This window comes from Leptonychotes weddellii, chromosome 5, assembly GCF_054177405.1.
Source record: "Leptonychotes weddellii isolate Sample4059 chromosome 5, ASM5417740v2, whole genome shotgun sequence".
Taxonomy (NCBI): Eukaryota; Metazoa; Chordata; class Mammalia; order Carnivora; family Phocidae; genus Leptonychotes; species Leptonychotes weddellii.
Genome location: NC_138373.1, coordinates 107,944,459 through 107,956,200, shown reverse-complemented (window position 1 = coordinate 107,956,200; position 11,742 = coordinate 107,944,459). Strand labels below are relative to the sequence as shown.

The following is an 11,742-nucleotide window of genomic DNA, read 5'->3' as shown; positions in this document are numbered from 1 at the left end:
GGTGAGTGATTTCTCTGGATAACTGGACCACTCTAAGTCCTGTTGCTGGCACAAGAATGCCAAAATCTGCCTTACAGCTATCCAAGAAACCTCAGTCTCCACCCATCTCTACCCCATTATCCAAAAGAGAAACAGGGCCATGTGTTATTAATTTCAGTAACGAGGCCAGAACCAGTGTGCAGGCCACAGACAGCAACAAATGAACCACATTTTCCAGACAGCTCGAAGCTGGAGTCAACAACTCCCAAGGAATCCATGTGGCAGAAGTAATGTAAGGGGGGACGGTCCAGGATAGGAGCACCATCCAAGGCATCACAAAGTGAGAGCAGAACAAGGGTACAGGGTCACAGAAGCACTAAGATCAACGGAGTTCGGCATTTTAGGGTTACCAGGATAGATCTCGGTTGAAGGAAGTAGCAGCCCAACTGCTTACGCCTGTCCTCCCGAATCCTCGGCCCCTTCAAGAAGGCCCGCCTGCTGTTTTCGACAACTTGGCACAAGTCAGGCACAAAAAAGCTAAACCCAGCATTACGCAAACAAGGAAAAGATTCTACTCTTCTTTATTATATAGCAATTGTATTTCATAACTTTACCCACCAAGTCTATCATTTCTTTATAAATGCCAACGAAAAACTTCTGGGTTTGAAGAGGCTCAGGAAATAACTTCTTTTCGTAATGATGTCCAGAGCTGAGAAGAAACATTTCCTCCGGGGCCAAGTCTCTGTCACCTATTCAGCTTCTGCTGCCTCTTCGCCTTCCCCACATTCAAACCGCACAAAGTCTACGACAGACACTCCTTGAGGCTGCACATACTGTCCCAACGTGATGGAGGGATCCAGCAAGTATGGCTGGGACAGCATCTTGGTTTCCGCCTCCCCACCAGGCTCATCATCCAAAGAGCCAACAGAGAGAGGGGCCATGCCCACCACATGCTGCCCAAGGCGGCGACCCAGGTCCTCCAGGCCTGCTTTGCGCTCAGATGTCTCGCAGATGACCAGGGCCCCGTACTTCCCCAGCACCAGGTTGTGGAGCGATGGGCTGTGCATCGCTCCATGGACGTAAGAGCCAACGTAGAACCCAGCCGGCACCTTTACCCATGCAGCTCGTTTAAGAGTCATGTTTTCTCCCAGTTTCCCTATAAAAAAGCAAAAACAAGTAACATGCTTCCAGAATATGATGCCTGTGGCAGTACCAAGATACGCATAGAAGTGGCTGAGTCGAAGACAGTCCTCTGCATTTACACTGTGAATATGCTGTAAGATGGAGAGATACCATTTGCCGTTTAAAGAGGAAAACGTAGGTGGGAGGAGAGGGTAGGGGTGGGAGAAATAAAGAATACCTTTATGGAACACCAAAAATGTGCCACACTGGTATTTAAAAACACAGGCCATGGTGTGTCACAAAGACCCTGGAGTCAGGTCTCAGTCCTGCCCTTTACCGGCTATATGACCTTAGGCAAGTGACATAAGCCCATTTACGAATTTATCAAGCCTTAGTTTCCTCCTCAACATGGAGATGATGCCACTTACAATAATCTGAAAGCAGGGTTCTAAGGAGATGTAAATAAAGTAACATATGTAAACGCACTTAATTACATTATCTAGCACAAAGCAGCACTCAAATGCTGGCTATCGTTACTGTGTTAAACTTAGGCTTAGAAAGCTCAAGCTACCCTCCCCCAAGCTCACACAGCTAATACATGCCAGAGCTGGAAGTAAAACCCACATCTCACTCCAAAGCAATTAAGTGTTTTCTTCCCCTGAAATTACCATCCCTCCCGAAAATCACCATAAATGACACAGACAACTCTTCCTCATCCATTGTAGCAGGGAAAAGTCCACAACTAAAAGCCCCAGAAAACCCAAAACCCCATACCATCGGATAGTTTCAACTTCCTCTCACCAAAAATAAAAATTTTCAGTTTTTTTTTTTTTTTGAAGATTTACTTATTGAAGAGTGAGAGGGAGTGGGAGCAAGAGGAGGGGGAGGGGTAGAGGGAAAAGCAGGCTCCCCACTGAGCAGGGAGCCTGACCCAGGGCTCGATCCCAGCACCCCAGGATCATGACCTGAGCCGAAGGCAGACACTTAACCCACTGAGCCACCCAGTTGCCCCCAGAGTTGTTTTTAATAATCAAAAATAATTCCAGGTTTCCCCGTCTCCTCAGGATGCTATCCTCTCTAACATAAGTCCAAATAAGCCAAAAGGTTGGAAAGGGGTTAGGAGACCCCAAAAGGGATCTAGGTAAATATCCCTGCATTAGCCATAGTTATATCTAAAAGTCTTAATGGGGGAGAAATCAAAAGAAATCTTAAAACAACTCAAAGCATCTGAACAATAGTTGATTCTCAGAAATTGACAAGGCTGAAACACCCAGTTCTTCCAGAATTTCTTAATATGTCCCATTTACAGCTGTCTGCCTGGTTTCTCAGCCATGACTCACTAAAACATCATACATATTTCAAGATAACCTGTTCAAAGCAGAATTGATGCCTTGACTGGAAACGTCAGATGAGCAGTAAATTCCCAGCAAGCTCCAACCCAGCCCTACTCCCCTCCTTCCATCAAGGACATGTAGGAAGAAAGCAAAACCCCCACTAGTTCTGGCACAATGATCCAGATGTGGTTCCTGCAGCCAGTGGTTCTGCAAGAATAAACCTTCACAAATTCAGGATCAGATTTTTCTAAAAAAGAGATCAAATTCCAACACATGATGCCCCCAATTATTCCTGGATCCCTTTATAAAGACGATGAGATGACTCTGGATGTAGTATGTCTCCCACAGTGTATAGAGAGGTAGTCAACTGGAAGAAGTCAAAGGCCATCCCTGCCTAAAGACATGCTTTGTTTGGTCAGCCTGCAGAGTGCAGAAAATGATTTTAATTAGCTGCAAACATCTAAAAACTGAAATTTTTACACACAAAGCTAAATTCTTTTGAAGGAATTTAAAAATTCTGACAACGCTGGGACCCCAAGGTAACAACTAGCTAGAGCTTGGTAACAGTTTTCTTCAGCAGAGTGTGGGCTTCTCAGGGAGCCTACTGCTCACTAACGTCTAACACACAACATAACCCACTTCTCACATTCATATTATCTGACCCTTGTGGGCACATGAGCTTGCAATTCCTGATCTAGGTGTGGAAGAATATCAAAGATACCAGGAGGTCCAGTTCATAATTTCCAGTTCCCACAATCCTTACAAATACTCACCAATTGCTAAGGCTAGCTGATCCTTGAGACAGCCCTCTCTCTCGGGCCCAACCGGAAGTTCAGAGAGCTCAGAGGAATTCAAGAAGCCCTAAGTGCACAAAAAAGCGAACAAATCAGTTCTGTCCTACTTAAATTACCAAGAGACTAGGCAAAAACAGTTGTTTCTCAAAAAATGATTTAAGACAACCAAGTATAAATGAATGTTTTTGGGTTTTTTATTTTTATTTATTTTTTTTTAAAAGATTTATTTATTTATTTATTTGAGAGAGAGAGAATGAGAGAGAGCAAGCACATGAGAGGGGGGAGGGTCAGAGGGAGAAGCAGACTCCCCACCGAGCAGGGAGCCTGATGTGGGACTCGATCCAGGGACTCCAGGATCATGACCTGAGCCGAAGGCAGTCGCCTAACCAACTGAGCCACCCAGGCGCCCGTTTTTGGGTTTTTAAAAAGATTTATTTATTTATTTGAGAGAGAGAGCGCAAGAGCGAGCGCGCCTGCACAAGGGAGGGGCAAAGGGAGAGGAAGAGACTTTCAAGCAGACTCCCCGCTGAACGCAGAACCCAATGCGGGGCTCGATCCCAGGACCCTGACACCATGACCTGAGCTGAAACCAAGAGTCAGACACTTAACCCACTGAGCCACCAAGGCTCCCCTAAATGAGTATTTTCATTAAGCCAAAGATATTATAAATTGATAACAGTTCCATTTTTATAAGTATTTTATTCTATCACTGCACCACACCCAATTCCATCTCAATCCCATCCTCTGGCCTTTTTTTTTTTTAATTATTAACATATAATGTATTATTGGTTTCAGGGGTACAGGTCTGTGATTCAGCAGTCTTACAAAATACACACCAATGTCCATCACCCAGCCACCCCATCCCTCTCATCCCCCTCCACTCCCGTATGGCCTAACTTCTTAAACTGTAGTTTCCAAGAAATCAGGAGCGGTATTTTCAAACAATCATAAAATGTTAAGGCTAAAAAACTGGTTGAATAAACCATAGCATAGCCACATAATGGAAAACTATGCTGCTGGGAAAAAGAAAGAACACAAAAGAAAGATCTGTATGAGCTGCTACAGAGTATTTCCAGGTTATATTATTAAGTGGAAAAAAAAAAAACAAATTAAAAGAGTACATATATAGGGGCGACTGCACTGGGCTCCACACTCAGCGGGGAGTCTGCTGGGGATTCTCTCTCTCCTTCTCCCTTTGCCCCTTCCCCCGTACACGCACACTCTTTCTCAAATAATAAATCTTTAAAAAAAAAAAAAATACATGTATATTATACTATCATTTGTGTAAGAAAGAAGCATTTATATAAGTATGCTATTTTTACAAAAAAGACTTAAAGGATACCCAAAACCAATGAAACTGGTTATCTACAGGAATAGACAAGAATAAGGTAGAAGGGAGAGAAGGAGTGAGATTTCTGTGTGTGTGTGTGTGTGTGTGTGTGTGTATTACAGCTTTAACTTTCAGAATCTTATTAATGTTTTACATATTCAAAAACAAAATTAGATGAACAAGAATTTGGGGGTAAAACCAAAATTACACAGAAACATAAGACACTAACTGTATTTCAAATGAATGATGTAACTTCACAGAAGGTGGGAAAAAACTAATCCAGTAACTTTCAATAGTCCTTTGGCCATATAACTTCAATATAAAGACAAAAGAACGTCAAAGAAATCTTGAACTCCTTAATAGGTTTGTTATTTGCAGTTGCCAGGTATAGTCATTAAAACAATTTAGTGTGTATTAGAACAATGAGAAAATAAGTAAACACTGAAGTTGCTAAGAGCCAGTGTACTAACCATGGGAGAAGGAAGATACAAATATAGAACTGGGGAAGGAAAGGAAGAACCCTGGGATGCAGGATTAGAACTGAAACACACACACACACTTGCTGCATCTGTCTGCTGAAAGAGCAGAGCACCAATGACATCTTAGTAGAAAAAAGCATACCTAATGTCCACATCTTGGTTTCTAAAAACTATTCCCCCATTAAAAATGATCAGGACTCCTTGGAGAAGTGGCTGATTCCATGGTGGGGCAAGGAAAGTATGACATAGGCCCAGAATATCTTGTTATGCCAAAAAGTAAGGAAATACTCAAAAATAATCAATACACTGCAAAAGGTCAACAAAGCCAGCTTACTCTGGTCAAATCCAGGAATAATTTGAACATCAAACTGAATAATGGATTATAAAATGAGTTATAACTTACTGTATAAAATAAGAATCCATGAGTCAATGTCAGTACTAAGTAAAGCAGTAAACACAGGGAAAAGAGAAGTCTCCTACAGTAGAATGCCAATTAATAGAACACATGTAAAAGAAATCAAAAGAGTTAGAAAAGTAACCATTATGCAACTCTCATAGTAATAACTGATCCTGACAAGAGCCATCAATGGATGCTAATACTTTCAGGTAAAAGTCTGTTGGGGAACTGGACACTTAGGACACAGTCTCAAAGATCTCCCATACAGATTACGTGTTAATTACAAAGAGGAACAGAATAACTTTACAGTGGAGAAACCTGAAAGATACTACCCTGACCAAGAAGAGACCAAAATTAACATCATCAGGGACGAGGGAGTGACTCGTTGGTTGAGCATCCGACTCGATTCCAGCTCAGGTCATGATCTCAGGGTTGTGGGATCGAGCCCCAGGTTGGGCTCCACGCTCAGTGCAGAGTCTGCTTGAGATTCTCTCTCTCCTTCTCCCTCTGCCCCTCCCCTCAGGCGCAAGCTCATTCTCACTCTCCCTCTCTCTAAAATAAAAAAAATAAAATCTTCAAAAATTAACATCATCAGGGGCGCCTGGGTGGCTCAGTCGTTTAAGTGTCTGCCCACAGCTCAGGTCATGATCCCGGGGTCCTGGGATTGAGCCCCAAGTTGGGCTCCCTGCTCAGTGGGGAGTCTGCTTCTCCCTCTTCCTCTGCCCCTCTCCCTGCTTGTGTGCTCTCTCTCATGCTTCCTCTCTCAAATAAATAAATAAAATCTTAATAATAAAAAAAATAAAAATTAACATCATCAATAATGGGACCAACGGTCATTACATGCCTCCTGATGTGATATCCTGAGAAAAATACAAGATAATTTAATATTCATGCTAAAAACCCATACTCTAACTATGAAGAAACATCAGACAAACCCGAATTAAAGGACATTCTGCAATACTGTCCTCTACTCTTCAAAAATGTCAGTGCAAGGCACCTGACTGACTCAGTCAGAAGAGCATGTAACTCTTGATCTCGGGGCTGTAGTTTCAAGCCCCACCTTGGGTATGGAGATTATTTAAAAATAAAATCTTGGGGCGCCTGGGTGGCTCAGTCGGTTGAATGTCTGCCTTCGGCTCAGGTCATGATCTCAGGGTCCTGGGATCGAGCCCCACATCAGACTACCTGCTCAGCGGGGAGTCTGCTTCTCCCTCTCCCTGTGCAGCTCCCCCTGCTTGTGCTCTCTTGCTCTCTCCCTCTGTCAAATAAATAAATAAAATCTTTTAAAAATAAATAAATAAATAAAAATAAAATCTTTAAAAAAAAAAGGTCAATGTAATGAAAGAAAGGCTGGGAAAGAAAGGACACTAAACAAACATGACAACTAATTGCAACACGTGATACTGGACTGGATCCTGGATCAGAAGAAAAAGTAGCAGCTGGCAAAATATGAATATATATCATATATTATAAAAATAAAAATATTGTATCAGTGTTAAAATTCTTGATTGTGATTACTATACTTTGGTTACATAGAAGAATGTAATTTTTAGGAGATAACCTATTCAAGGGAATAAGGGTCCTGATGTCTGCAACATACTTGCAAAAATTTTTTTTGAATAGTGATGGGACACCTAGCTGGCTCAGTTGGTTGAGCATGCAACTCTTGATCTTGGGGTTGTGAGTTCCAGCCCCACGTTGGGTGTAGAGGTTACTTAAAAATAAAGTAAAATAAAATAAAATAGTGATAACAATACATGTATAAAAAGTAATAAAGCAAGTGTGTCAAAATGTTAACAAATGGTGAATCTAGATGAAAGTACAATGTAGCTTACTGCAGAACACTGGCAACTTTTCTTTAAGTTTGAATTTTTTTCAAAATAAAAGTTAAAAAAAATTAAAGACCAAAAGAGGAAAAAAAATAAATGAAGCTAAAATGAACCAAAATTTCTTGTTACAGATAATGAAAGATAGACAGAGTAAAGTATGTGAATGGCTCAGGGTTACAAATAGAGTTACTGGCAAAGTCAAGATTAGAACTTCTAGGTGTCTATATGTTGGCTAATTGAACATAATAAAAAAATTAAATTAAATTAAAATTTAAAATTAAAAAAAAAAAAAAAGAACTTCTCGGTGTGCCTGACAGGCTCAGTTGGTAGAGCATGCGACTTAATCTTGGGGTTGTGAGTTTGAGCCCCATGTTGGGAGGAAAGAAAAAGGAAGCAAGGAAGGAAGGAAAAAGATTAGAACTTCTAGTTCAAGTTGTTCATCTACTCAATACAGTTCTAAAAAATAGTCTCCACATGGTTTTCCATATAATGACTATTTAACGCCAGTAATAATTAACATTTACCACAAGATCTCAAAGAAGGATAAATAGGAGAAAAAAGTAGTACTAAACACACACACACACACACACAAAACTACTGTGAGTAGTTGTTTCGTTTTTGCCTCGATAATAAGGATGAATCAAAGGCAGACTGATATTAATTCCATCCTGGTCCTCCTATGGACAAGAATATGCTTATTCTCCTCAACTGTGCCTTCTCCAATATCTGTATTTACAAATCCTTTTCTTAAAAAAAAAAAAAAAGAAAAGAAAAGAAAAGAAAGAAATCCTTCCCTCAGGCCATTCTAGATTTCTGAATACAAAGCTCCACCTGATTGGGGTGCCCAGGTGGCTCAGTCGGTTAAGTTTCCAGCTCTTGATTTCAGCTCAGGTCTTTTCAAGGGATTGAGGCCCCCACCCCGGGGAGTCTGGAGCCCTGCATGGGGCTCCGCCCTTGGCAGGGAGTCTGCTTGGGATTCTCTCCCTCTCCCTCGCCCCTCCCCCCAACTCAGGCGCACACTCTCGCTCTCTCTAGAATGGACAGGTCTTTTAAAAAAAAAAAAACGGGGCACCTGGGTGGCTCAGATAGCTAAGCGTCTGCCTTCAACTCAGGTCATGATCCCAGGGTCCTGGAATCGAGTCCCCCATCAGGCTCCCAGCTCAGCGGGGAGTCTGCTTCTCCCTCTCCCTCTGCCTCTCTCCCTGCTCATGCTCTCTGTATCCTCAAAAAACCTTAAAAAAAAAAGAAAGAAAAGCTTTACCTGATTTGATAGACTCTACCCCACTGGCATTCATTCATTCATTCAACAGATTTTATGAGCCCCAACCAAATGCTGGGCCCACTCCTCTTTCACCAGAGACACAGTAGTGAAAAGACAAATTCTCTGCCTCATGAAACTCACATTCTATTGGGGAAGACAAACAACATATAAATAAGTAAAAACGTAAGTATATAGTATTATAACAAAAATTTTTCAATGAAGCAAAATAAGGGGATAGAGCAACAAGAAGAATACTCCTCTACAAAGAGATAACATTTACAAAGGGACATGAAGTAAAGGAGTGAGACATGAGAATGTCTGAAAAAAAGGGAACAGCAAAGACCCTAAGAAAGGGGTGTGTGTGTAAATCCAGCATATTGACAGACAATCCCAAAACTCACTTTACTGTATGTGGAGAGTTGATCCTTTAGGTTCTGACAATGCAACAGGGTCCCCAGGGCGACTTGCTGGACCAACTGTTGAAATTTTAAATTTCTGGAAACAAAATCTGTCTCACAGTTTACCTGGTGGGAACAAATTGATGTTGTTGTATAAGCTGTTTACGGACAGTTTGCAAAAGTGCCTTAAAATTGGAGAGTAAACCAACGTACTGCAGAACAAGCTGCAGACTCAACAAAACAGAAATAAAGGACCCTAGAATTTTAAGGCTTCAGTCCCTCTCCTAGCTTGAGGCCAGAAACTGAATGCCGTGATTCCTGCTCTGCCAATGAGTTAGCAATGACCCGCATGTTCAAAAGATGGTTCCATAATGTCCCCAAAGGACTCACTACACGTTCACCACTTGCAGGTGGCTGCAGGCCATCAACACCTCATTCTCCAGCCTCCTCCAACACCAAACCACTTTTGCTGTCAGTATGCTTATCTCCTTTTCTCACTCTAAACTAATCCACACCTGATTCTTCACCAGTTGAGGCCCCTAAACCTCCTCTAAAACAGCTACATGCTATCCATCAACTAATTAATGTAACTCCTAGCTTTTAAATCTAACTGTTCCAGGAAACAATCAGTGGCAAGGTATAAGGCTATAGGACTCACATTTAGAAGTACAGGTTTGCCCCACTATCCGCACGTAGAGTGTTCCTATGAAACCTTTTTAAGCCAAAATGGCATAAAGCGAAAAATCAATTACCATTAATTCATATAGACATGGATGCACAAAATAAATCGACCTAGAGCATAGATGCTCACAAAATTCAAAGCTATGGCGGCTTGATGCTGAGTGCAGTTTGGGGGGGGGGTAGTTTGGCAGGGCAACTCTTGCTGCTGGGGTGCCCCCTGCCTCTATAACGACTCAGTGCAAAACCAACACTGAATGCTATTTTCACTTTTTGCCTTTTTTCATAAAAGTGAAAGTGCTCTCTGAATTTCTTTCGGTTAACAAAAAACAAAAACAGGTACAAATGTAGGTCTTTTGTAAAAGCAAAGTGTGTAACTCAAACTTTCAAAAAGTGGGGGATATCTGTAATCTTTTTGACTTCTAGACATTTAATCGTCAACAGACCTGTGCATTTCTATACATAAGTGAATTTACAATAACTGTGGTCTCACCGGTTCAATTCTAACAACGTTTTGTGGTTCTCAAACACCTCTTCTTGAAGGATGCAAAGGGTCTACCACAAAGCTTTCCGCCCAAGGGGCTGCTGTTCCTGGTTATCTAGAATTCCGACAACTCACCTCTACTAACACAGTTGTGTTTCCATCCTGAAGCAGCCCAATCAGACCTTCTTTAGTCTTCCTGCCATGGAGTTTGGCAGCTCTGCTCCAGCCTTCCTTCTGGGCCTGTTTGTGGAGCCAGCTCTCTGCCTATAAATTAAAAATAGGGCAGATGACAAAGTCATAGAATTTAGAACTGAACGGAGCTCTAAAATATGTTCAGGTTCCCTAATTCTTTCTGCTCTTCAGTCCTATAATGGAAACTAAAGCAATCTATCGTTTACTGGCAGCCTACCACTGAATGCCAAATATCAGGCATTGTGCCTGGTGCTTTGGATAAATTTAATCTTCACAACCACCCTATGGAGGAGACAGTAGCATTTTTATTATACGGACCAGAACAATGCAACTCTGAAAAATTAAGGTATCCAAGATCGCAGGGTTAGAGTGAGGACACCACAGTCTGAGTCCTGGTCCGTCTGACTCCCAAAGCCCACACAAGCCCTTTGGGCTCCAAGCAGCAGGAAACAGCATAGCAGTCGTGCTTGGAATAAAGTTTGTTAACCATGGGATCCTGAGTTAACGGCTTCCGGAGTCAAAACACAGTCAAAAGGTGAGGTTGTCACCTAAATCAGAATCCTATCTGCAGTTCTGCAGTTCTGGGTCCCTGCGCAGCACGTCTAATTTACTGCGCCCCGGCGGCACCTCCCTGAGAGACTGAGGTCGAGCCCTATTACCCCGCCCTGCTCCCCTCGTCCTCCTCCCCCACACCTGTTTGAGATCCCCGCCACAAGTCTCCAGGGCTTTCTTGCAGTTTACAAAGGAATAGCCTGTTTTTCGCCGTAGCTTCATGAGAAGCTCCTTGCTGCAGGCCGAGGAAGAGAGCCGGGGCCCAGGGCGCAATGTGTGCCACGGCTGAGGCGCCTGAAGCAGAAGGGGTCCCGCCTGCAGAGGTAAGAAGAAAGGGATGAGAAGCAGGAAGCAGCCAGGAGCTCCGGCGGGTGGAGAGCACGCCGGCAGGGAGGCCACTAGGAGACACTGGGGCCCCGGGGGTGGCAGAAGGCAGCCAACGGCGGGGGGGTGGGGGGGGAGGTTGGACCGCTCAGAGAAAATGGGGGGAAGGGTGGGATGGCGTCGAACGGGGGACGGAGGAAGGGAAGGCTGCGTTCCGAGTGCACAGATCTGCAAGGAAGGCGGGACGGCGGGGGGAAGACCCAGAACCCCCACCGGGCAGCTGCCGGCCCACGCGGCCAGGGAGAAGCGAAACGACCGCAGCAGCGACATCTCTCTGGCCCCAGAGTACACCGCAGCCGGCCGGCGCACCAGTGAGGCCACAGGCCTACGGCGCGGCGGCAGGGCCAAACCTCTCCACCGCAACGCGCCAAGAGAGGACGGCGCCACCTGCTGGCCGGGGTGGGCACACTCGCCGCTTCTACTTCGCTTTCGGAGACTATTTCACAAGGGAATTACCCCCCCACCCCACCCCACCCCCCGCCGTAGGTAAAATAACAGAAACCATGAGACAGAGTTGTCGCAAAATAAC

General features: G+C 43.5%; 1 protein-coding gene across 2 annotated transcripts; it reads right to left on the bottom strand.

The window, feature by feature from the left end:
• Positions 1 to 543: 543 nt before the first annotated feature.
• TSFM (Ts translation elongation factor, mitochondrial) lies at positions 544 to 11,584 on the bottom strand. Of its 2 annotated transcripts, none has more exons than XM_006740038.3 (6): positions 11,427 to 11,584; positions 10,971 to 11,144; positions 10,221 to 10,349; positions 8,927 to 9,049; positions 3,209 to 3,296; positions 544 to 1,135 (listed from the first exon to the last, which is right to left on the bottom strand). In XM_006740038.3, the coding sequence occupies exons 1-6, from the start codon at positions 11,481 to 11,483 to the stop codon at positions 729 to 731; spliced, it is 978 nt and encodes a 325-aa protein (XP_006740101.1). In that variant the 5' UTR covers positions 11,484 to 11,584; the 3' UTR covers positions 544 to 728. The 2 variants fall into 2 exon arrangements, with proteins under 2 accessions (XP_006740101.1, XP_081678089.1); XM_081821963.1 differs by having other exon boundaries at positions 11,421 to 11,536.
• Positions 11,585 to 11,742: the final 158 nt, after the last annotated feature.